This window comes from Myxine glutinosa, chromosome 1, assembly GCF_964187855.1.
Source record: "Myxine glutinosa chromosome 1, kmMyxGlut1.1, whole genome shotgun sequence".
NCBI classification, from domain to species: domain Eukaryota; kingdom Metazoa; phylum Chordata; class Myxini; order Myxiniformes; family Myxinidae; genus Myxine; species Myxine glutinosa.
The window spans coordinates 172265197-172292573 of NC_136261.1; the positions used below are offsets into that span (position 1 = coordinate 172265197).

At 45.6% G+C, this 27377-nt stretch overlaps 1 protein-coding gene across 11 annotated transcripts in view; it reads left to right on the forward strand.

Moving 5' to 3' along the window:
• LOC137431249 (rho guanine nucleotide exchange factor 11) overlaps window positions 1-27377 on the forward strand; it is a 159714-nt gene that overhangs the window by 32427 nt on the left and 99910 nt on the right. For 2 of the 11 annotated variants that reach the window (XM_078780119.1, XM_078780130.1), the window contains exons 3-7: window positions 14832-14943; window positions 15116-15211; window positions 22083-22190; window positions 23627-23710; window positions 24028-24070. In XM_078780119.1, the coding sequence (XP_078636245.1) occupies window positions 15125-15211; window positions 22083-22190; window positions 23627-23710; window positions 24028-24070 (322 nt within the window). In that variant the 5' untranslated portion in view covers window positions 14832-14943; window positions 15116-15124. Of the gene's footprint in view, window positions 1-14831; window positions 14971-15115; window positions 15212-22082; window positions 22191-23626; window positions 23711-24027; window positions 24071-27377 lie in introns of all 11 variants that reach the window. The other 9 variants (XM_078780123.1, XM_078780134.1, XM_078780154.1 and 6 more) reach the window with 6 other exon arrangements.

Below are 27377 nucleotides of genomic sequence, written 5' to 3' on the forward strand. Positions count from 1 at the left end.
GCCCGCAGGAGGGCGGCCCCGACGTGGGGGTCGGGCCACTGGCGGTGGATGGTCCACATCGAGGTGGGCCGGCTTGAGGCGGTCTACCGAAACGCGGTCAGGAGTACCGCCGATGTCCAGGGTGAAGTGCTTCGCCCCGGTCTCCAGCACGCGGAAAGGCCCGTCGTACGGGGGCCGCAGTGGTGTCCGATGGGCATCGTGGCGGACGAAGACGTACTCCGCCGTGCGAAGCTCCGGGGCGACGTGCGTCGGTGGGTGCCCGTGGCATGCCGTTGGCACCGGGGCGAACCTCTGGGCGGTCTCTTGCAGAGCGGAGCGCTGCTGTGCCGCGGACCATGGTGCCGTGGAGTCGGGGAGGAACTCGCCCGGCACCCGCAGCGGTTGCCCGAAGACCAACTCCGCCGCGGATGCGCGCAGGTCCTCCTTGGGCGCCGTCCGGAGGCCCAGCAGGACCCAGGGGAGCCTGTCGACCCAGCCGCCGTCGCGGAGGGTGGCCCGGAGCGCGGCCTTCAATGAGCGGTGAAATCGCTCACACAGGCCGTTAGCCTGGGGGTGGTAGGCCGTGGTTCGGTGCAGCCGGACCCCGAGACCCTGCGCAACCGCCCCCCAGAGCTCCGAGGTGAACTGGGGGCCCGCGGTCGGATGAGATGTCTGAGGGGGCGCCGAAGCGGGCGACCCAGGTGGCGATGAAAGCCTGCGCGACATCGGCCGCCGTTGTCGACGCCAAGGGCACGGCCTCCGGCCACCGGGTGGTGCGGTCCACCATGGTGAGGACGTGGGTGAAACCCCGCGAGGGGGGCAGAGGTCCCACCAGGTCCACGTGGACGTGGTCAAACCGGCGTTCCGGCACCGTGAACGGGGCCAACGGGGCCTGGGTGTGCCGGTGCACCTTGGCGCGCTGGCACGCGAGGCATGTCCTGGCCCAGCCGCGGACGGCCTTCCGGAGGCCATGCCAGACGAACTTGTCGGCGATCAGCCTTTGGGAGGCCCTCGCGCCCGGGTGGGACAGGCCGTGGATGGCGTCAAACACCTGGCGCTGCCAGCCCGCGGGCACAATGGGGCGAGGACGCCCGAGGGAGACGTCGCACAAGAGGGCCGCGCCCGCGCCCCGTCGAACGGCACCTCGGTGACGCGGAGGCCCGTGACGGCGGTCCGCAAGGCCTGGACGTCGGGGTCAGCGGCCTGGTCCGCTGCCATCCGGGCATAGTCGATGCCGAGGTGGACTGCGTGGGCGACGGCCCGGGAAAGGCAATCCGCCACCGGGTTGTCCTTCCCCGCGACGTGCTGGATGTCCGTCGTGTACTCGGACACGGCCGAGAGGTGATGCTGCTGCCGGGCCGACCACGGCTCGGTGACCTTGCCCATCGCGAAGATCAGCGGCTTGTGGTCGACGAAGGCAGTGAACGCCCGGCCCTCGAGCAGATGGCGGAAGTGCCTGACCGCCAAGTGAAGTCCGAGCAACTCGCGGTCGAAGGTACTGTAACGGCGTTCGGGCGGGCGAAGCTGCCGGCTAAAGAACGCCAGCGGTTGCCAAGCTCCACGCACCCATTGCTCGTGCACCGCGCCCACCGCGTAGTCCGAGGCATCGGTGGTGAGGGCGATCGGTGCATCGGGCGCCGGGTGCGCGAGCATGGTGGCGTTAGCCAAGGCGAGCTTCGCGCCCGTGAACGCCGTGTCCATCTGCTCGGTCCAGGTAACGTCGCCTTTGCCCGGCTTACCTCGGAGAGCTTCGTGCAGGGGGCGCAGGAGCTGGGCGATACGGGGCAGGAACCGATGGTAAAAGTTCACCATGCCCAGGAACTCCTGCAGCCCTCTGATCGTGCGGGGGCGCGGAAACCCCTTCACCGCCTCCACCTTGGCCGGCAGGGGGACGGCTCCGTGCCTGGTGACACGGTGCCCCAGAAAATCGATTGTGGCGGCGCCGAACCGGCACTTTGCGGGGTTCACAATCAGGCCATGCTGGCCCAGGCGTTCGAAGAGCGTGCGGAGGTGGCGTAGGTGCTCTTCGCGGGACGCGCTGGCGACGAGGATATCGTCCAGGTAGACGTAGACAAAATCCAAGTCGCGCAGGACGCTGTCCATCAGTCGCTGGAACGCCTGAGCCGCATTCTTCAGACCGAAGGGCATGCGCAGGAACTCGAAGAGTCCGAATGGCGTGATGACCGCCGTCTTCGGGACGTCCTCCGGCCTGACGGGGACCTGATGGTAGCCGCGTATGAGGTCCACCTTCGAGAAGAAGGACCTGCCCGCCAAACGGGCGGAAAAGTCCTGAATGTGGGGGACGGGGTAGCGGTCGGGAGTCGTGGCGTCATTGAGACGGCGATAGTCCCCGCACGGTCGCCATCCCCCGCCGGGCTTCGGCACGATGTGCAGCGGCGACGCCCAAGCGCTCTCTGAGCGCCGAACGATGCCGAGTCGCTCCAGGGTAGCGAACTCCGCTTTTGCCACCGCCAGCTTCGTCGGCTCGAGGCGGCGTGCCCGGGCGTAGACCGGTGGCCCGACGGTGGGGATGTGATGGGCCACCCCGTGCTTGACGGCCCCCGCCGAGAAGGTGGGCCGCGTGAGGGCCGGGAAGCCGGCGAGGAGGCGGGTGAATGCGTCCGCTGCCGGAAGCGTACAGACCAACGTGGCCGGAACCGAATCGTTCGGCAAGCCGCTTGGCAAGCCGCTCGTTGAGCTGGGCAACGCACATGCGAGCGAGCTGAACGTCTCGGCCTGGACAAGCCGTCTGCGCTTGACGTCGACCAGGAGCCCATTAGCGCACAGGAAGTCCGCGCCAAGCAGTGCCATGGGCACGTCGGCGGTGACGAACGTCCATCGGAAAACCTGCCCTCCAAACCGCAGAGAGAGGCAGCGTTTTCCGTACGTACGGATGGGCGTCCCGTTCGCGGCAAGCAGCGCGGGGCCCCCACCCGCGGCGTGCTTGTCTGACGTGCCGGCGGGAATGACACTCACCTGTGCTCCCGTGTCGCACAGGTAACGGCGCCCGGAGAAGGTGTCCGTTATGAACAGCAGGCTGCTCGAACGGCCGGCGCTCATCGCCACAATTGAGCGCCGGCCCGGGCGTTTCCCGACCCGTTGAAGGAGCACGGCGGATGACACCGCCGAGCTTCGTGGCCGAACTTGGCGTGGAACCAGCACCAGGTGGTGGAGCTGGAGGAGCGCGGCTGGCTCCGCCAGGCCGGTGGAGTCGACGGGTTTCCCCGCGGTGGCGGTTTTCGCCGCGGCGGTGGGCGGGGCGTGGCGGCGTTCACGAGGTGCGTATCAGCATGCTGCTGAAACTCAGCGTGCTGTAGAAGATGATGCTGTGGAACAGCAGCGTCGAAGGCCGTGACGGCCACGCCAACGCTCGCCCGCGTGTCCGAAGCGGCGAAGTACTTGTCCGCCTCGGCCGCCAATGCTCGGGGTTCCGTTAGCCCGGTCCCGGCCAACGCGAGGCGAACCTGCGCTGGAAGTTGGCGACGGAAAAGCGCCCGGAATAGCGAACCGGGGGCTTCGTCGCCTAACAGTGACAGCATATGGTCCATTCGGACCGACGGGCGCGTCTCACCGAGCTCGGGGAGATCCAGGAGGCGGTCGGCCCGTGCGTCGTCCGTGAGGCTGAACGTGGCTAGGAGTAGCCGCTTGAGTGCCTCGTACTTGTGGCCGTCCGGTGGGTGGCGAAGGACGGACACAACTCGAGCGGCCGTGCCGGGCCCGAGGGAGGCGACGACGTGGCAGTAGCGCGTGTCATCGCCGGTGAGGTGCCGAAGCTGAAATTGGGCTTCGGCCTGGACGAACCAGACTTCGGCCTGAGCCTCCCAAAATTCCGGAAGTTTGACGAAGGCGGCCATGGCGATGGCGTCGCGTGTGGAAGGATCGCTCCGGCAGATCCAACGTCGAGGGTCACCAGTAAAGCGCGGCGTTACGCGCGCTGCTTGTGAGCAAGGAGGAAGCGGACAAGCGGTAACATATAAACGTCTTTATTGTAAGACTACACTGTAACACTGTCCTCCTCCGGGCTGGTCGCCCGGGGTATATCATGAGGCCACGCCTACCCCTCGGGCGTGGCCACCGCCCACTTGGTGCGTGGAATGATGTCACCACGCCAGTGGGCTTTTGTGTCCGCCACAATATCACGTATATTACAAATGCATTTGTTCAAAATAATTGTTTGAATTATGATTGGTTTAAACCATGACAAAACGGCAACTCGGGTACAGTCATTTATCTATACTAGGGCATGCCCGTACTATATATAAGCTAGGACGTGCCCGTACGTGGGTGCCCGTTCCTTGCCAAAAAAAAAAAAAAAAAAATTTGTGTAGGGGTGTGTGTGTGTAAACATCCTAGGGCGTGCCCGTACGTGGGTGCAAAAAAACATGCGTGCAAACAACAACAACAAAAAAAAAACTTTGAAACCACGTGGCAGAACCCCCCCCCTCTATTTACATGAATGGTTTGGTCCATTCGCAACGACCACAGAACCCCCCCCTCTATTTACATGCAATGGTTTGGTCCATTCGCAACGCCAAAGCGAACGGCGAACGGCTAAATCGCCATAGCTCGGTAAGTACTTGTCCGATTAATTTCAAACCTTGAAAAGGCACATCCTCGGGTCCCCAGCAATATACCTGGCAAGTTGCAAGTATATCGGACCCGTGGTTGTCGAGAAACAGCGGTCACAGACAAACGTACAAACGTACAAACGTACAAACAAACACACAGAGATTACTGGAATTATAGATAGATATCTACACATCTGGGCAGTTGTCTGTGTTGTCACTTAACGACTCCCTCAAACTTTTGTTTCCGTGGTTGTGAAGTGTTTTTAATAACGTTGTGGTGGTTTTGAATCACGTGTTGGTGAGGTATTTTGAATTATGTGGTGGTGAGGTGTTTTTAAATGATGTGGTGGTGAGGTGTTTTTAAATCACATGGTGGTGAGGTGTTTTGAATTACGTGGTGGTGACATGTTTTTAATTATGTAGTGATGAGGTGTTTTGAATTACGTGGTGGTGAGGTGTTTTGAATTACTTGGTGGTGAGGTGTTTTTAAATGATGTGGTGGTGAGGTGTTTTTAATTTCGTGGCTGTGAGGTGTTTTTATGAACTGTTTTATGGCTGTGAGGTGTTTTTATAACGTGTTTTATGGCTGTGACGTGTTTTATTACGTGTTTTATGGCTGCGAGGTGTTTTCAATTTCGTGGTGGTGAGGTTTTTTTATTACGTGTTTTATGGCTGTGAGGTGTTTTCAATTTCGTGGTGGTGAGGTTTTTTTATTACGTGTTTTATGGCTGCGAGGTGTTTTGAATTACTTGGTGGTGAGGTGTTTTTACTTGGAGGTGAGGTGTTTTAAATTACTTGGTGGTGAGGTGTTTTGAATTACTTGGTTGTGAGGTGTTTTGAATTACTTGGTGGTGAGGTGTTTTAAATTACTTGGTGGTGAGGTGTTTTTATTACATGTTTTATGGCTGCGAGGTGTTTTGAATTACTTGGTGGTGAGGTGTTTTTACTTGGAGGTGAGGTGTTTTAAATTACTTGGTGGTGAGGTGTTTTGAATTACTTGGTGGTGAGGTGTTTTGAATTACTTGGTGGTAAGGTGTTTTGAATTACGTGGTGGTGAGGTGTTTTGAATTACTTGGTGGTGAGGTGTTTTGAATTATGTGGTGGTGAGGTGTAATCGTCCCAAATTTTTCAGTCTGCACCTACTCCTCCCCTATGTATGTGCTGAGGGGTTCTTTCTTGAAAAAAAAACATTCAACCTAAATCTTCAACCTAAATTGCCTATAATAATGTAATATCACAACAAATACATTTGTGCAAAATAATTGTTTGTATTATGATTGGTGTAAATCATGACAACACAGCAACTCAGGTACAGTCATCCTCAGCTAAAATAAGCCCGTGCCTCAGTAACGACGCGTGAGCCGAGCCAAGCTAATATATATATATATATATATATATATATATATATATATATATATATATATATATATATATATATATATATATATATATATATATATATATATATATATATATATATGTATATATATGTATATGTATATATATGTATATATATATATATATATATATATATATATATATATATATGTATGTATATGTATATATATATATATATATATATTGTAACGGTTTTGAGAAGTGTAACGGTTTTTTGAGAAGTGTAACAATTTTGGAGGAAGTGTAACGAATGTGAAAACGTTACAATGTGAACGTTACAAAAGTATGGTAACACCCTGGTAATGTAAATAATGGTCGCAGCCGTCCTCCTAGTTAATTCCATGAAACTTACACGCAGGCCACGATATATCTTTTTAAATAGTGTATTTCCTTATTCTATGTAGGCTAAATATGTGTTTCCCACTAGATTGACTTTGCATTGTATCAAACAAAATAAGCGTAGGCCCTTGCAATTTCCCCAAACATCTCCGCTCTCCAAAGTTCCTTTCAAAAGGGTGCGAGTTGTGTTCAATCCCGCAAGCCGCCATTGCCCATGTGCTAATCTCGGAGAAGAAAGGCGTGTCTCCACCTCGTCATAGAGGGGAGGAGTGAGCCAGAGGGTCGCATGGCCAATCAGCACCGCGGTGAGCGACCCGGTAGGCGTGCCCTCGCAGCCGGCGGCTTGATTCCGCCCCGAGTTATAAAAGCGACTGTAAGGGACTGCTTCACCAGATGACCTGGGAGAGGAGCGAAGAGGCGGCACCAAGAGGAGCGGTGAGATGCGAAACGCTCCAAGCCAAAGAGGAGAGGTACTCGGAAAGGAAACCAGCTTTGGAGAGACGCGCTGAAAGGAGGGAGACGGCTCCACCAGAAGGAGAGGAGCAGGTGTGCCCGAGCCAGCGCGTGACGTCTAAAGCATCGGCAGCGGATACGCGACGAAGGGTTTTCCCGCCAAAAACCGCGAGGAATTGAGAGCTGCTGCCTCCGGCCCTCCTCCCTCTCCAGCAATCCACCTCAAGCCCTACCTGCCTGCAATATCCCCCGTGTAAGTGTGAACGTCGTCTGTCCTACTCGTTGTCTTGGGGTTAAGTAAAATGAATAGTGTAAGTTAACGATTCGCTGTGTGACTGCTTCTTCCATCCATTGCTTGTGTGTGTATAATAAATCTGTTCTTCCTCCGTACTCTGTCTTCTTCTCTTTTCATTCTCTTTCGGTCGCTTTAGAGGTTTCCCGATTGAATATCTGTGGTGCGATCTGGTCAACGTCAGGCGGGATCGGGTTCTAATCGGGGAGTAACTGTTCGGACGCGGTAATACCAAACCGCTCGGTAAAATAACATCTTTAATCCGCGTCTGTAACAATATATATATATATATATATATATATATATATATATATATATATATATATATATATATATATATATATATATATCTATCTATCTATCTATCTGGAACAGTGTTTGTCCATCCGGTGTATGCATGCATGAGATGACCGTCATCCCACTCGGGGCTATTTTATTTCTCATCTTCACCTTCATTGATGCAATTTAGTCCATGTGCACAAAAGTGTTTTTTTAAATATCCTTTTAATCAATCTATAATATAATCAATAGAAGAAAGAAGGTCATTTTTCAGAATCTTGTTTCTCACAGTCTGAGAGTCCTTTAGGTGCTTTTTGACAAACTCCAAACGGGCTTTCATGTGTCTTTCACTGAAGAGAGGCTACCGTCTGGCCACTCTGCCATAAAGCCCAGATCAGTGGAGTGTTGCAGTGATGGTTGTCCTTCTGGAAGTTTCTCCCATCTCCACACAGGATCTCTGGAGCTCAGCCAGAGTGACCATCGGGTTCTTGGTCACCTCTATTACCAAGGCCCTTCTCCCCCGATTGCTCAGTTTGGCCGGGCGGCCAGCTCTAGGAAGAGTCCTGGTTGTTCCAAACTTTTTCCATTTCAGGATTATGGAGGCCACTATGTTCTTGGGACCTTCAATGCAGCAGAGATTTTTTTGTAGGGTTGCCCAGATCTGTGCCTCGACACAATCCTGTCTCTGAGCTCTGCAGGCAGTTCCTTCGACCTCATGGCTTGGTTTTTGCTCTGATATGCATTGTCAGCTGTGAGACCTTATATAGACAGGTGTGTGCCTTTCCAAATCATGTCCAATCAATTGAATTTACCACAGGTGGACTCCAATAAAGGTGTAGAAACATCTCAAAGGTGTAGAAACATCTCAAAGATGATCAAGAGAAATGGGAGGCACCTGAGCTAAATTTCAAGTGTCATGGCAAAGGGTATGAATACTTATGTCAATGTGATATTTCAGTTTTTTCTTTTTAATAAATTTGCAAAAGTTTCTAAAATCCTGTTTTCTATTTGTCATTGTGGGGTATTGAGTGAAAATTGACGAGGGAAAAATGAATTTAAACGATTTCAGCATAAGGCTGCAACATAACAAAATGTGAAAAAAGTGAAGGGGTCTGAATACTTTCTGAATGCACTGTATATAAAAGAAAGTTTTTGTTTGTTTATTTGTTTGTTTGCACGCGCTAGTCTCCTGAACGGTGAACGATAGGAGGAAACCTCTGAAACAAAAAATGTTGGGATGGGCCCCGGGAAGGTTATAGGCTAGGTGGCGAGGCCGGTCCAGGCCACCTCGGCCGGTCTGGGCCCATTTCGCAATAAATCTTCTTCTTCTTTCAAAATTCTCTTGAAGTACAACTTATGCACTTAATAGGAATATCTGACTGATTGCAACGCATGCTTTCAAAATTCTCTCTCGCGGGGCCCAACAGAAGAAAGAACAAGGAATCGTTGAGCACTAACTGATACTGGGCTCGCGTCAGACCTATGTACAGAAGATTAAATTCATTCAAAAAGAACCCGAGCAATGCCGGGTGCATTCAGCTCGTCTACTATAATGGAGCAAGTGTATGTCCAGCCATAAACCCACATGACTCTTTCTCTTAATTCTGTACTATATATTGGAACATACCTTTTAGACTGCTCACACCCCTGAGACCTTTGAAGACCCTTTAAGATCCTTTTGACATTTTAGAACCTTTCGACACTGTTAGACATTAACATTTTTTAGACCCCTAGCGCCCTATATACCTTTAGACCCCTTTATACCTTTAGACCATTTAGAACGTGAAGACCCTTAAAACACCAAGGACTCCTTAAAACCCCTAAGAAACCCAAGAACCCGACATAACCCGTTAGACCCTATAGACCATGTTTGACACCTGTAGACCCATTCACCATTTAGACCTTTTATACTCTTTAGACCACTTTTGAGACCCTTTAGACCCCACAGACCCTTTAGACCCCACAGACTCTTTAGACATAAACACCCCATATGTCCCTTGACTCACTTTAGACCCCTTACACCTGTCAGACCCTTTAGATATGTTAGAAATCTTTAATAGACCCCTTTAGAATGCTTGGGCCCTTGACCATTTAGAGCTTTAGACCTTTAGACTGCTTATATATTTTTAGACACTTTAGATCCCTTTAGACACCTTTTGACCCCTTTCGTCATTTACATCCTTCAGAGATTAGACCGTTTCGACCCTTCAGACCCTAACTACTGTTGGAACATGCCATTTAGATCTTTAGACCCTTTACACTATAAATAAACTTTTGGACGCACACCACACGGACATCTATGGTCTTCTTGCAAAACACACACTATAATGTTTTCAGCAGGTAATGTGCAAACTCTATCCACCCAGAGGGTGGGTGGTGGGTACTCTGCTAGTACTGATAATAGAAAACCCTTTTTGATTCACCAGCTTCATAATTTTCTCGATAATTACTTTGAAGCTGCTCCTTCAAAGTACAATTACAACGCTCGATAACAACGGCTTTCCTTTCATTTTCAAGCGCTGTGTAATTAGATGTTGTTTACTTTTAAGAACATTCATCAACTTTCTGTTATGTAATTGCATTCCTTCGTCGGTCCACAGGCCTGTTTTTGTTTTTTCTAACTATTTGTTTGAAAGCATTCACGAGATTGGCACCAGCTTTATTTTCAAAGGAATAATTCTCACATATCTTGACCGAAAAACGATGACAGGTAAAACTATTCGTAACCCGTATCATTTTAAAGTTGAAACAAACAACCCAACCAAATGTAATCAACTACTTTAGAATATACTCTTCTGCTTTTAAACGTTATGATTGTGTTATTTGACTTATCAGTTAGTCTTTTTATTTGCTCCTCAATCTTGACGTCATCTGAGCTTGAAAGCTTTAAAAAAATGATTTATTACACTGTGTGTCTTATGCTGGATCGCCAAGACCCAGTCTTCATTTAGCAACTATGAGTTTTTATTCAATAAACCTGTCTACCTTTTCTCTTAATGTTGGATTTTGGGTAAGGCACATTTTATCCACATTTCCACATCCACATATTTTTTATCCACATGTCCACATTTCCCTATCAGCGTAATATTTTACATCCAACATTGTTCATTGTCAAAATCTTTATCGTGTACCATACAGGTGTCATCAACCTTATTTTTTATGTCTGTTCCAGGTTTTAGGCTTTTCATCTTTGTCTGATCTACTATCTAAGTTTGTTTCCAGTCCAGACAATGAATACCTGGGCAGGTGTAATTCTCCAGGAATCCCAGTTGATGTAAATGGACTTCTGGATATCACCACCTTGTTTTACTTTTGACAAATTTCGACTTTAAAAAAAAATCCCACACACAGACCAATTTCCTTTTCTTACGACTTGAAATCCTCCTGTCCTTCTGTATGTGTCTCCCTCCCCAGCATCCCACCACTCGAATCCTCTAAATTGTTTCCCATTTGTAATCTGTCTTTGTGTTTCTATCCTCTCCACCTCCTGTCCACACATTAACATGCATGTGGATGAGGCAATGTTCCCCTCTCACTGTCAGAAGGAACGAGAAGCGAGGGGTGAGGGTCACGTCAATGTTCCCCTCCACCGTCAGAAGGAATGAGAAGCGAAAGGCGCATCCAATCGGCATTAGCCAAACATCACGGCTGCTCATGCTTTAAAAAGCTCAGTCGAGAGCTTAAAAAGCTCCTCTGCCAGATTGAACAATTTACATTTTGTATCCCCTGATAGGTCAGATCTGGATCCGGCATGAACCAAAATGTAATCGGCTTGTTCTTGTCACCTAACCAACTCATCCACCTAGTTTTGTCATGTCATCCACAACTTTTTGAAATATCATGCTCTATATAGTTTTTGGCAGTATCACTCAATGCTGAAGAATCAGTTATAATGAAAAAAAAAATGGTCATATCGGATCCGTAATGAGATCCTCATCAAAATCAAATCAATTTGTCTTTGTCGCACAACCAACCTGTCCACCCAGTTTCATCCGAAAACGTCCACAACCTTTTGAAATATTGTTCTATATATCGTTTTTGCCCTATCTCTTAATGGTAAATAATCACTTAAAAATTCTCAGATCCGGATCCGGTTCTTCACCAAAATCTATTCATTTTAACAGTGTCACATACCCAGCATCTCAACCAAATTTTGGCTGTATCCTTACACAATTTTTTTTAGATATTTTGTTCACAGACAGACAAACAAACAAATGGACAGAGGTGTAAACATGATTTCCATCCACTTTTGGTGGCAGAGGTAATTATATTGGAAATAAGTACTTCCTCGATCATCGCCTAACACCTGTCAAACACCAATTGCTTATAACCCACGTTGCGCCAAATGCGGAAACACATAATACGAAATCATAAATACAATTATATGTATATATGAAAAATATTTGTGCAGCATATACGTGATGAATTTACTTCAGTGATTGATTTATGTAAAGACAACACTTCTCCGCATAACGTGTGCCATACGTCACGCTACTCTGAGCTCGCTGTAAGTGGCCGTATGCCAATCTTTTTATATCAACTTGATTAAGAATTGAAGAGTTTTTATTGTGATGTTCTCGTGTGATAATAATTCTGCATAGCAAATTTGGGGCAAATGCACGTATCCATTCAAAGCAATACCCATGTCAATGATTTTCATATCATAGATTAGTGTTACGGATTCGTCACTTCCGTTGTTGTGGTTTTCATCCACTGTAAACATTTTTGATTCCGTGTAAAATTATTATTGTTGTTTGAGGGAAATAGCAATTATTATTGTCAAAAGGTAAAAAGGTTAATGTTTTAAATGAAACCGGAACCGGACGAAGAAGAAGAGGAAGAGGAGAAAAAGAAGGCGGAGTGAGTGGAGTCGGAGAAGAAGCATAGGTTTTGCGGTCTGGAGCGAACATTGGCGAACGACAGTCACGAGTGAACGTTGGGTTTCCCAGGAAAGGGATTCCTGCGACAGAGTTGTTATCGCTGTGACAGATCAACCTGCGTGTCACGTTTTGCGATTAATTCCGAAGAGAATCATCGAAGGGCCGTTACGTCTCGAGAACGGGCCGTCGGCCATTTTGACTCGCGCGCTTTGCGCATCGAGCAAAGTTTCTTTGCTTTGTCAGCCGTTTTCACCGCTTTCAGATGTTTATCTGGTGTGTGTGTGTGCAACGCGGATTTTGAGGGTGAATCCGAGGTTCGCCGACTGTGGGCCGTGGAACGTCCATACCCGAGGGTGTGATTTCCCAGTCGCCTGGAGGGCGCCTTTGGATTTCCCAGATTCACACCGCAAAACCTATGCAAAATTCACCGCAAAACCTATGCTTCTTCTCCGACTCCACTCACTCCGCCTTCTTTTTCTCCTCTTCCTCTTCGTCCGGTTCCGGTTTCATTTAAAACATTAACCTTTTTACCTTTTGACAATAATAATTGCTATTTCCCTCAAACAACGATAATAATAATACATGGAATCAAAAATATTTACAGTGGATGAAAACCACAACAATGGAAGTGACGAATCCGTAACAATTAGGCATCAGAATATGTTAGATTGTATCATTTATTTATGAAAAAAACTATACTCTACTTTAAGTTCTTTCACGAATGGAATGTTTCTTGATTTTTATTATATTCCTTAATCAACCAAATTGCCTCTTCTTTATCAGTAACCTTTGTTTACTATTTTCTCTCTCTACCAAAATAAACAAATATATTTTGGCATCAATGCTAAGTATATAATAGTGACAATTATCACTGTAGAAGTTTTTGTTTCTAGATGACAGTCCTTGCACAGTGCCTGTGTGACCCCTCTCTTGCTTGTTGTTTTATTTTGTTCTTCATTTTTTTGATGTTTTGAATAATATGTTCCTGAAACCCGTATATTGCATGATTTGCGTAAGATGTTGTTAATTTCGATCATTATTTATCATACTAAAATATGGAAATTTTCTATACGTATGGGGGTATGTATGTCTGAACCTTATGTATTGAAAATGGCTTGGCTGACCTCCACAGAATTTTGCACACATGCTCTCAGAGTACTCGGTGTCAGGTCATGGGCACAAACTCAATCCTCCACCCGCACACCCACCCCCTCCTGTGATGGTGGGGAGACGACTCTCTGTTTTCCGCTGTATAGTACATGTGGAAGATAGTGCAAGTTGTTTAACCAGTGACCCCTGCCGGATGGAGGAGGTATTGACACCATATTTCACTCCCAGGGGGGAGCAGATATTATGAGTATAGTAATACCTCACTTAACACTGCCCCATAGAATGCTGATTCGTGATAGAGTGCTTTTTCCTGCAGAACATTTTTACTTAAAAAAAATAAAAAAACAAGAAGACGTCATGTAGAGCACGATACTTGCAAAATCCGCACCCCCACCCCCAAGAAAAAAAATTCCATTGATACAGCAAATTGTCCATTTCATCAAGATTAAAATTGACAATCTTGATCAAAGCTCGGGTCAACAGGAATAAAAGTGACGATTTTTCAGATGAAAAATGATGATTTTGTAAGGTTGACCTTGAGTTGACCTTTGACCTTTTGACCTCAAAAAGTTAGTTTCCCTATTTAGTGACTCAATGTGCAAATGCTGTTCAATTTTCAAGTCAATCGGATGAAAATTGAGGATTTTAAAAACTTGGCCTATGTTGACCTTTTGGCCTATGTTGACCTCAAAAATAGTTGGTGGTTGAATTCAGTGACCATAAATGTAAATCCTCTTCGAATTTCAAGTCAATCAACTGAAAATTTGTGATTTTAGAAATTCGGGGTATGTTGACCTTTTGGCCTATGTTCACCTAAAATATAATTTGTGGTTGAATTCAGTGACCAGATATGCAAGTCATCTTCAAATTTCAAGTCAATTGGATGAAAATTGAGGATTTTAGAAATTTGGCCTATGTTGACCTTTTGGCCTATGTTGACCTTTTGGCCTATGTTGACCTTTTGGCCTATGTTGACCTCAAATATACTTGGTGGTTGAATTCAGTGACCAGATATGCAAATCCTCTTCAAATTTCAAGTCAATTGTATGAAAATTGAGGATTTTAGAAATTGGCTGATGTTGACCTCAAATATACTTGGTGGTTGAATTCAGTGACCAGATATGCAAATCCTCTTCAAATTTCAAGTCAATCGGATGAAAATTGAGGATTTTAGAAATTTGACAACGTTGGTGACCTTTGGCCTATGTTGATCTTATGACATTTTGACCCCAAAACAATAGGCTTCTCAATTGGGATGACCTATACAACTTGGTGAAGTTTCTTGACGATCGGTTTAGAATTATGACCTGTAGGCCGGTGACAAACAAACAAACAAACAGACAGAACCACAAACGAACCGACCAATATACTTGGAAAATCTTCGATTTTGCAAGTAATAAATGAAGAAAATCCATAACATGGAGCACTCCCCAAAGTAAATGCACTCACCACCATTGTTTTTTTTTATTACTGTATACACATGCTCTGAGCCAATCATAGCTGTTTACTAAATCTGCTTTCTTGTTGCGGCAGGATGAGCCTCCTCCCACTTCGTCTCCCACCGCTGCCATGCAGGAAGAGTAGGAGCAGAGCATTTTCGATTCACGCTCTCTTTTCCAGGAAAGCATCCTGAGTGTTAAGCGAGGTATTACTGTACAGGAAAATCTCAAAGGTAGATATATCCTGTGAGATTGATTTAATAGTATATTTCAGAAAAATATAAAACTTAAAAGAGTTTCAACAATTGCAAATATTTTCAACCTCTTTAACATAACTGCATAATATATCTTGGTCTGATTGCGATTTGTTGCTTTCAGGAGGATACAATGGAGATGAACTCGCAGGAAAATCAAATTCCTCTCATTGCAGGCCCAGAAGATGAAGACTTTTTGGAAGACGAAGCACGAATTGTGGTATGTAAAGCAAAGAGACCGCCAATATACTATTGCATGGAGGTAGAGGATTGGCATGGGTATTGATATGGTTGGATTGCACTTGACATTCAGGTGATTTTACTGGGGAATGAAATTGAGGTGTTGTTAAGATGCATGGAATTGATGGTGTAACGTCAAAGAAGATCCCCCAGTGTCCTTTAAGAAGAGTGGGCAAGCTATCACCGGCACCCTGGCCAAATTCCAATTTTTGGCCCTAACCTTATTGGAACGTCAGGCCTGGGCAGCTGGCTCATGAAAGACTTGAGCCAAGCTTTCCTGGCCAACCCCACAAGAATGTGGGAATAATTGTGGCCGTTAAAGAAGAAGAAGTTGGCTGATGATGTTAATGTTAGCTGACTTTAGGCGCGTGCGATTTGGTCTCTTCCGAAGACAGAAGCCTCTTCCAGAAGATTGCTTTGTGCCGAACAGGCAGAAGAGAAGCAAGATGGCGGCCAAACATGTATTACTCACGCTAATGATGGAAGAATTAGACAAAGATGACACTACATCACAAGTTGATGCAAATATCCAGATTGTTTTCACTTGCAAGTTTTGCTGCGTAAGTATAACCTCTTCTCTTCCGCCTCTTCCGCCTCTTCCTATTCCTCTTCTAACCGCCTCTTCTGCTGGATAACGGAAGAGGCAGAAGAGCTTCTGAGAAGAGAAGAGTCCAAATCGAACGACTGGAAGAGTCTTCCGGAAGTCTCTGCCTCTTCCAGAAGTGCAAATCGCACGCGCCTTTCTTAGCAGATGGAAGATGACCTTGGGCAAATGGTCGAGTGAATAGAACAGAATGTTTGTGAAGTACAACATGCCGTCTTTTGATTAAAGCCGTCAGCGAACTGACGGGTAAAAATGCCTTGTATGATATAAAACTGTAAGGCCCTGTTATGAAACTTTTTGGATAGATGATTCTCCTCATACTCTTGGACTCATAGGGATGCTGAGGCACAATGCTGGATAGGTCACCACTCCGAAGCTCCCTTTTCTCAGCGAGCTGGCACTTGTTTGGCCGACCTCAGAAGGTTATCGTGCTGAGTCAATGCACCTGTTGTTATTTTGGCATGGCGGTGGCTTGAACTCAGGGCCTTAAGATCTTAAGCCAACCACCTTAACGGTTAACCCAACACCAGCTATATGAAACATTTTCGAGAATAACTTTTTTTTCAAGGAAGGTTTGCAATCACAAAAGTATTTTATGAAAACAAATGACATTTGTGAGATATTGAACTTGGTTCTTTTAGCACCGGAAGTGACATGGGATTCTAAATTGTTGAAAATATGTCGATTAAAATGAATCGATACATTCAGGACACAATTTTAATTTACAACATTTGTTTGTGTGATCTCCCCCGCTCACACTCCCAAGGTCAGCGGATGGAGCGTAGCTTGTTTAGACTGAACTACATTCATGCCATGCCCCAAAACACATAACAATACAGTACAACACAACAACATGGATTCTTTTTTTTCTTTTTTTTTTGTATACTGAATCGAGGCTCGTGAAAGAGCTAACATTTACTTCACAAACAAATCAACCAGACAAACAAAATATATAAAAAGAGGGAGCGGAAGACAAGATGGGGAGAGAAGGGGAAGTACACAAACACAACATTTGAGAGCAGGGAGATGTGTGGAAGGGAGAGGGCTTGGGGGGAGGAGGCGTGGGAAGGGGGGGGGGGGGGAGGGAGAAGTATAAAACACAAGGACACCAAGGACTTCCAGGACAGAAGTTGGTATTTCAAAAAAGTGGAATTGGGGTGAAATTAGCGGGGGTAGAAAAGATCAAGGTTTTGGATGGGGGAAGATAAGAGATGGTGGTGAACAGCTGTTTTAAAGACCTGGAGGGTGGAGTGGGATTGAAGAGAGTGAGAGAGTTTGTTCCAGAGGCGGGAGAAAAGAGGAATGAAGGAGTGAATGTGAGCAGAGAGTCTTGATTTTGGCAGTTTGACCATAAGAGGGTTGCAGGCAATCTTGTGCGACCTGCAGGAATATTTGTGGAACAGAGCCCAGAGAGAGCTGGGGGGGGGGGGGGGGGCAAGGCCAGAGAGGAGTCGGTAGAAGACGGAAAGACCACCAACCTGCCTGCGGTGTGTGAGTGAGAGGCCCTTGGAGTTAGCTTCATCGCGGGAGATTCCAATGATTCTGAATGCTTTGGTTTCAACAGTGTGAAGACGAGCTAGGTGTGAGGCAGGAGCACCAGCCCAGAGAGGAGAGCAGTATTCCATTGAGCTGCAGATGAAAGCCTTGTATGTGGTGAGGAGCTCAGGTGTGCCAAGGAAGGACTTCGCACGACGGAGGATGCCCAGTCGGCGACTGGCTTTGGAGGCCAGATTTGAAATGTGGTTTTCCCAGGAAAGATCATGGCAGATAGTGAGACCAAAAAGCTTGAGTGACCGAACTTCTTGGAGAGGATTATTCAGAAAGTGGATGGGAGGGTTGTCCAGTCGGTCTTTTCGGAGAGACATCGTAAGAGTGTGAGATTTGTCAGGATTGAAAGACATGTTCCACTTGTTTGCCCAGTCTGTGATTTTGTCCAGGTCTGCAGAGAGTGAGGAGGCTGCAGACTGCCGATCTGAGGGATGAAGAATGGAGCGACAGAGAGTAGTCATCAGCAAAGAGATACAGAGGATTTTCAAGAGAGTCAGAGAGATCATTGATGAAGACCAGAAAAAGCACAGGGCCCAGAACACTGCCTTGTGGAACTCCAGCCTGAACAGGAAGAGGAGATGAGAGAAACCCATTCAGGGCCACACGTTGACTACGACTAGAGAGGAAGTCCGCCAGCCATGCATGGAGATTTCCATGGATACCAAAAGAGGAGAGTTTGGTGAGCAGAGCGGGGGTGCCAGACCGTATCAAAGGCACGTGATATGTCAAGGGAGACTGCTCTAATTTCCTGTTTGGCATTGAGGACCTCCATCCATTGTTGAGAAAGCAGAAGCAGCATGTCCAGAGTAGAGTGTCCAGGTCTGAAACCAAATTGATGATCAGAGATCAAGCCATTGGAGAAGAGGAAAGATTTCATATCTGAAGCAATGATGGATTCCATGACTTTGCTGATAATTGGGAGAAGGCTGATTGGTCTGTAGTTGCTGGGATCTGTTTTTGCACCTTTTTTGTGCAAAGCGGTGATGTTGGCAGATTTCCAAGCAGATGGAAGATGACCTTGAGCAAAAGAGAGGGTGAAGAGAACAGAGAGAGGGAGTGAAAGAGCGGAAGAATAGGATTTTAGGACCCGTGGGCTGATGCCGTCAGGTCCAGTTGCAGAATCCGACTCGAGGGTTGACAGAAACTTTTCCACCTTGTCAGGAGGAAAGGACACAGAGTCCAGGAGCAGCTGGGTACGACTGGGTACGGTGGGTACAGAGAGGGATGGGTTTGGGACACAAGATTTAGAGGCAAACACAGAGTTGAGGCATTCAGCTTTTTCACGTGCGGAGTCAGCCGTGTACGGCCATTTGAGGTGAGGGAGGGGATGGAGGGGGAACAAACACCAGAAACAGATTTGACCAGATGCCACCAGGATTTGGAAGAGGGAGACAGATAAGAGAGTTCGGTCCTGAGAACGGAGAGATATTGTTTCCTGGCTCTCCTGAGGGTGGACACACACTTGTTTCGGGCTTTGTGAAAGGAAATGAGATTTCCTTCCGTTGGATTTGCTTTCCAGGAGACGAAAGCAAGTTGTTTCTGGGCAATAGCCTCACCACAAGATTCCGTGTACCATGGACGGGAGGAAGGGTATGACAACTGAAGACGAGATGGGATAAATCTGTGCATGAGAGAGAGCAATTTACTTTGGAAGAATTCCCAGGATGAGTTGATGTCAGAGGCGGTAGAGATGGGAGACCAGTCCAGATGATTGATGGCTGCTTGAAGACCGTGCCAGTTGGCCTGAGTGAAATGCCAGACTCGTCGACGCTGAGGAGGCTCTCTGAGAATGGTCAGAGAGATGTCCACTTTAACAAGCACATGATCAGAAGAGCCGATTGGAGCAGAAGAAGAGCAGCAGACATTTTCAGGGAAGTTAGTCATAACCAAGTCCAGAAGAGAAGATGCTCCGTTGACTGAAATCCGGGTCAGGAAATTGACAGATTGTGTCAGTCCCAGTGAGTCACAGAAGTCCTTTGCTGAAGAGCCATGGCTGGTGAGAGAGGTACCCACACCCAGCCAACTGGCATGGTGACAGTTGAAATCACCACATATGAGGAAGAGAGAGTTGGGATGGGTAGATAGAAGTTGGTCCATATTCTCAGACAGCGAGATGTAGATGGAGTCATCACCGTTTGGTGGACGGTACAACACACATATGAACAAAAGGTGGGAGCGAAGGGGAAGCCGTAGCCAAAGGTATTCCTGGGGGTGAGGTGGAGAGAGGGCAGTGCAGGGCGAGTGAGGAAGAGTTTTTTATAAAGATAGCAACCCCACCTCCAGGATGAGGCTCAGGTCTATCATACCGGAGGAGGGAGTAACCTGGGAGAGATACCAAGGAATCAGAGACATCATGAAGGAGGAAAGTTTCTGTTAAGCAGATCACGTCCGGTTTGTCAGAAGCAACCTGTATGGAGAGATCAGACAAGTTTGAGCGAAGGCCCCGGATGTTTGAGGTCCATACTGTTAAGGAAGAGGAAGGGGGAGCATCGGATACAGAACAGGGTGGGGGGAGTGGTAGGGTAAGATGTGGAAGAGGAGGAAGAGGTAGGGAGAGCTGTTGAAGGTGTGTCAGAGATTACAGAATAGCTTGGAGAAAGGGAAGAATGGGGCGGACAAAAGGTTTGATGGTGATTGGGAGAGGCGCAGTGAGGTGTTATTTGACGAGGGGGAAGAGCGAGGCAGAAGGTTGAGGGAGATGAAGGTGAAAGTTGGAAGGGGGAAGAAGCGGGGAGGACGCTTTGAGGAGGAGGGGTGAGAGGGGAGTCGAGGAGGGGAGGAGCGAGGGAGAGTCTCGGAGGGGAGGGGTTTGGGGGGAGATTTGAAAGGAATGGGTGATTGGGAAGATTTGGAGGGGAGGGGCAAGGGGGAAGATTTGAAAGAGATGGGTGATGGGGATGATTTGGAGGGGAGGGGCAAGGGGGTAGATTTAGAGGGGAGGGGTGATGGGGAAGTTTTGGAGGGGAGGGGTGATGGGGAAGTTTTGGAGGGAAGGGGTGATGGGGAAGATTTGGAGGGGAGGGGCAAGGGGGAAGATTTGAAAGGGATGGGTGATGTGGAAGATTTGGAGGGGAGGGGTGAGATTGGATTTTGAAAAGTGTACGATTAATGGGAAACGAACATTTATTGCAAAATGAGTTTCTTGAGACATTCGAGTCAAAAATACGTTTGAGGACGCTGGAGGGAGGATGGAGTGCTGGAGAGTTTCGGGAATGAATGAAAGATGCACTCACTATAAGAGATGGAATTTTTTTTTGGAATGAATAGATTTGGTGAGCAAGTCGAAAGCAACCTTTTATAGAAGAAGAAGAAAAAGGTGTTATAGAATATGACAGAATACAGGTCTTCAGGGGACAGATTAGACATTTTTTAACAACGTGATCACGTGATCACAAGCAACGTGGTCGAAGAACGAACGAACAAATAAGAACGAATAAACGAATAAGAACAGAAGGAAAAAATTTTGGTTTTTTTTTTTTTTGAGGAGATTTTAAAACAAGGAAGTATGGGGTGAAACGACCGGGAAAATCAGAGACCAGAAAGTAATTGCAGCGTGATCGGAGAACCGCTGAGACAAAAACAAAGCCTCAAGCCAAGGTCGGACACGGTAGCCTAGTACTACACATGGTACCACGGTAGCCCATTTTAAGGCCATTTTCCCTGCTAGAGCGGGGGTTAGCCTTGCGGTCCCCATGACAATCTTCTCCATCTTGCCCTATTTTCTGCATCTCTCCTTGTTAACCCCCTTGCCCGCATTTCTTCTTCGACCATCTTTGGCCAAGTCTTTCTCGGTCTTCCCCATCTTCTACTTCCTTCTACATTCATTTCCATCACTCTTCTCAACCAGTCACTTTCATCCTTCCTCAACACATGACCAAACCATCTCAACTTGTTCCTCTTCACAACATCAATCACAGGCTCTATTCCCATCATTTTTCGCAATTCATCATTTGTCTTCCTCTCTCTCAACGATACTCCGCACATCCACCGAACCATTCGCATTTCCACCCTTTCCAGCCTTTGTTGCTGCTCTACGTTCATTACCCATGTCTCGCTCCCATAAATCATAACACTTCTCACACATGCAGCATACACCTTTCCCTTCAGCTTCAACGACACTCCCCTCCTCGTCAGCATAACAATACAGTACAACCATTGTAATACAGTATGCAAACTGCTGTAGGGTATTTGTTTATGGTGACTTGTGATTATGATATATTAGGGTAAACTGGAATACACTGAAGGTATTTATTCCAAGTAGTACATTTGTCTTGTCTTGGGCTTTGCTCCATAAGTGTACGTACTTTGCTTTATGCTCCGCCATCTCTGATTGGTTTGTTGTTTTTAATCCTGTCCTCAAACACTGCAATGTTTCCTCCATCTCAAAGTTAAATTGTATTACACATTCTTTTTGCCCTTGTAATGCCGGGTTCACCTGATGATTTGTTTGGCCTTCTACAGGCTGTGTCATTTTTATTCCTCTTATAGTATCGGTGTACCACAGATTTCACATTTACTGTCTCAGTAGTTCCTGTGTTTTACTGTAGGTGCATTCAGCAATTAATGTTTTCTTTGTGAAGGAACATAAAGCAGCAAGTGAGGACAGAATGGTCACATTGACTGAAACTTTAGTGCATCATGGACTGACTCATTCGAGACATCCAAACTATCTAACCTGTTAATGTCTGCTCTTCTATAGGAGAATGACCATGGACCATTTTCTGACATAATGCTGCTGAAACAACGTCCTGCACACACGGCAGTGTTCCTTCAGTTTGTGATGAGACAACATGATCCTATACCCTTGGTAATAAAATCCTCTTCATTGTTGCTGCATGCATTTCCTTCACTCCTCTCAAATTCCCCTTCATTCTCCCAATGTTGGCTTTGCCCTCCATCCATCTTTCTGTATTTGCCTTCTATTCTTTCTTCTCTCCCCACCACTTTAATTCCATCTTGATCTACCTTCCTTTTCTTTTGCCTTCTTTTTGTCTGTCTCTTTAATATTTTTTTTCTCGTTCACCCATGTACCACACCAGCACTTGCTGCAATTGAGAGTTCAGATATACACTGTCACTGAGTCTAGAAAGGATGTAATTGCATGAGCGCACGCTATTCTGTTGAACCATTGACACTGATGTTGCAATTACTCAAAGGGTTGTGGCGTTTCCAAATATAACCATTCTCATCAAGGTAACCATAAAAAGGTCCCTATCATTCCCTGAAGTCACTCGAGGGGCTAATTCACTGCCCCATGGGGCATGGAATGCGACTATTGGTCCGAGCGAATTGTGACTCTCCCAGTCTTAAGAGGTGGGGTGTCATGGTGCGTGCTTCAGTTGGCTGGCAGGTTAGCCCAGAGGTATGTACACTTTTTTTTACTCTGTCTACCTGTCTGGCAGTTAAACAGAAATTGAAAATTATTCCAGACAGGAATTTTACAGGAATTAAGGATGTCATAATGGACACAAACAACAGGAATTAAGGATGTCATAACACAAACAACAAGCACGAAGAACGAATGTAACGTGTTAAATAAGGTGGTGTAAAAGAAATGACGGTAAACTTCCAAAATTCGTTTTTTTTTTTACATTTAAAATCTTTATTTTATTTAAATTTAATTATGTACTAGAACACTATAGAAAACAAATCACCTTTTTGACACTTTCAAAACCCTTCCGTTTAGCAGTACATAAAAAATATATTACGGCATTTTACATCATCACAAACAATCAAATTTGCTGCTCGTAAACCCCACCCATGACCTTTGTCAAAGCAGCGAGGTGTAAAGTGCTCGATGAACTCTCTCATTTCCTCATGTCATTTTGCAGGTCCGCCATCATTCTCCACCTTATTCCCCCTTACAGCCAAACGCCCCTCCTCTTCTTTCTCCTCGACACTCCTCATGCTTCCTTTCATTCCCCGCAACCTTCCTCATTTGTTTTCCTTCTCTGCACTATCTCCTATGTTTTTTTTTTAGCTTCCTTTTCACTCCCTTTTGTTTAATTTCTCACCCCTCCCCCTCTTCTCCAAATCTCTCTTCATTTTCCAACTTTTTGTATTTAATATCTATTATTGTCCTTTCATTTTATCCCTTCCCTCTTTAGCCCCACCAGTTAATGTCCAGTTTTCCATTTAATGTCATCATTCACTGCTTTAATTTCCTAATTATCCTTTTATTTCAGTTTACCATCTTCCCTTATTTTCCACTGACCATGGCTCGTATTGTGTGCATGCGTGCAGCTCTTCTTTCTTTGTGATGACATTTTGAAAAATGATCAGCACAAATCTCAAGAAAAACGGTCATTGTTCTTTAATCAGAATGCGGTAACTATGCTGCACCTGTTTTTGTATAACCCCATTCCTACCTGAGCTTTGAGAACATTACGGCATTTTTAACCTGAACCATCATTCCTTTAATTTCACGACTCATTTTCTCCACCATCCAATCGCTAAATCCTAATTTATGACACATTTTTCGACTTAAACACTAATTTAACTGCTCCCAACTAATCTCAAACCATTTTTCTGTCATCCTCATTTTCATACTTGATGTTAGCCTTTCAATTGCATTTTGGATCATCACTTATGATTTATGTTTTTCTTCTCCTTCCTAATCCATTCACCTCCTTCCACCACATCAGCCTGTTCGAGCTTCTTTTCCTGAAGAGATCGAAATGCATCTACGTAAGTGTACAAGTTATGGGGAAGTCTTAAAATACAGGGTGGTATGAAAATGCTGGGTGGTTGGGAAGGAGGTGTGGGCTTGTGGGTACACCTGTCAATGGTTTTTGAGACAAATTATGGACACATTCTTTGATGTTTCAATCTAAAATATGCTTCATCTTTTAATTCCTTTGTTTGAAATCATCCTTCCATGTGAATTGATTTTTTTTGACCTCCACCCATTGAAGGATTTATTTCTTGCTGAATTTGATAAAAAAATTAATGTATTTTAGGTAAATGTAACATTCCATCAAATAGGAGAGGAGGGGCATTGGAGGATTTGGGTCATTGCCAGTGTCTTTAAATGTACTATTGTGTATATATATATATATATATATATATATATATATATATATATATATATATATATATATATATATATATATATATACATACACACATATACGTATATGTTTTTTTTTTTCCTTTTTATTAAAGAAAGAAGGGCGCTTCCAACCAGAAAGTAAAACTAGATCGACTCCGCAAATTTGACTTTGATGGGGACCGTGCCCTAGCACGACGTCCAAAAACGACACAGATTGATACTGGAAGCATGGCATGTGAAGAACCGAGAGGGCGGTCTAACTGCAAAGACTGTGGACATTCCAACACAATACCATATAAAGGGACCTTTTCTATACTCCTGCATTTTCCCCAAGAATATGGTAAATATCAAACTCTGCATCACTTCAACTCGGTTTCTGATAATATAAATACAGTGTAAAAAACAATAATCTCCTTCGTACAGGCAAACTCCTGACACACACTATCATTGCTTCCTATATTGCATGCAGGGGTTCTGTTGGGAATAGTGGTTTAAAAAAAATGCTTAGTCAAAATGAGTTTCTTTTTCATCACACAACATTTGAATTACCGGTCAACAAACTTGAAAATTTTTTTGTATACAAGATCGAGGCTCGTGTAAGAGCTAACATTAATGACAAAAAAACAAACGGACACATAAGACATAATAAAGGGAGGGCGAGACAAGACGGGGAGACAGGGGGAAGCACACAAGTACAACATTTGAGAGCAGGGACATCGGGAGATCTGTGGGAGGGAGTGGGATTGGGGGGAGGGAGAGGTAAAGAACACATGGACACAGCGAGGACTTCCAGGAAAGAAGTTGGTATTTTAGAAAAGTGGATCTGGGGTGAATTAACGGGGGCAGAAAAGATCAAGGTTTTGGATGGGGGAAGACGAGAGATGGTGGTGAACAGCTGTTTTAAAGACCTGGAGGGAGTTTGTTCCAGAGGTGGGAGAAAAGAGGAATGAAAGAGTGAAGGTGAGCAGAGAGTCTTGATTTTGGCAGTTTAACTATAAGAGGGTTGCTGTCAGATCTTGTGCGACCTGTAGGAATATTTGGGGGACAGAGCACAGACAGAGCTGGGGGGAGGGGGGGCAAGCCAGAGAGGAGTCGGTAGAAGACAGATAGACCACCACCCTGCCTGCAGTGAGTGAGTGAAAGGTCCTCAGAGTTTGCTTCATCGCGGGAGATTCCAATGATTCTGAAAGCTTTGGTTTCAACAGCGTGAAGCCGAGCTAGGTGTGAGGCAGGAGCACCAGCCCAGAGAGGATAACAGTATTCCATTGAGCTGCGGATGAAAGCCTTGTATGTGGTGAGGAGCTCAGGTGTGCCAAGGAAGGACTTCGCACGACGGAGGATGCCCAGTCGGCGACTGGCTTTGGAGGCCAGCTTGGAAATGTGGTTTTCCCAGGAAAGATCATGGCAGATAGTGAGACCCAAGAGCTTGAGTGACAGAACTTCTTCATTTCATTTTGTTTGATTTCCTTGCCAGTTGGTGACCGGAGTTTGTTTAATCTGAGCAATCTGATCAAGCAATTTAAACTGAGTAGGAATTGGTACATTTAAAGAACCCACAAATCATGCTTTGATTTACCTTGTGTTCACCTCGAAGTTTACCATGCTGTCCCATGGAGAGAATAATTTCACATTCACTGACAATATGACAGTGCAAACATGCGACAATTTTCTTGTGAACCTGTGAGTGAATGCAAAAACATTAAATTTTTTCCAGGTGAAAAATTACTTTAATCAATGAAATACCCTTGTTTCCACTTGTTGTGTGATTATTTGAGACAACGCAACATCTGCTGTGAGTTACGAATCAATGCCAATTAAATATTAATTTATTGCCAAATTGTTTGCAATGAATGATAAGCTGTTTGATGAATCAAGGTCAGTGAAGTCTATCATGCTTCTTTGTGACATGCTAACAGGATACTGCTAATCAATTTCCACATTATTTAGAACAAAGTCACTGGGTACTGACACCTCAATTAACGATGCTTGGTCGGGGTTTCAGTTCCTCCCAGCAATAAGTCCTACAGTCTCAGGACCAGTTGTGCTTCATTGAGGAGCTGATGAGATCCTGGCTACAGCTATTCTAGTTGGTAAATATTATTCCGGCGGATTTTTGTTGACGCAATAGCTCCGAAACAGCTCAGGCTACAAACACCTAAATATATTTGCACAAAGATAGATACTGGTCTGAATCGTACAATAAGATATACATTTTTCATATTGACCTTTATTTAACCTTTAATGCATCCTATTTCTTGTTAACTTGTTTCAGAGAATACTTTGTGGTTAATCAACTTGAAATTGTGCAAGTTATTGACAATGTGTTTTTCGAAGAAGGATATTTAAAATTAGCATAACTGTGACCTATTTTCATATTAAATTTGACGAAGGTGTATTTGTTCCCTTTCAAGTGATGCGACTACATTACTCTAGAAGCCTTTTTGCAAACTTGGTCATGTAAACCTACTTACACCCCGATATTTGATCAATTTTATGAATCAGGGCAGTGACATAATTTTGTAATTTGACCTATTTCCATCCCTTTTCTTTCCTATTGAATCCCTTGTCTGCAATCGACGTTTTAAACTGCCCGCATTACAAGCAGCAAATGACAGATTTATTCACCTGACATGTGACGTCAATGAGGGGAGTGAAGTCGGCTTATCTATGTAATCTGATTTAACTTGAAAGTGCTGAAGCCATATTGCATGGGCTGTTGAAGTCCAACTGCCGATGGTGTAAACCATTCTAAGTTTCTGCAAGGTCACCTTTTGGTTCCTGAATGGGTTTCGCTTATCAGACACACTCGCACAGGCCGAAAAGGGCTGACACAACACTCAGTACTTTGCAGGAAATCCCATTTAAAGTTGGCTTTTTTGCAATAAACGTGCAATGTAAACGTAACTAAAGGAAAATGCTACACCAACAATATTCGAAGCGAAA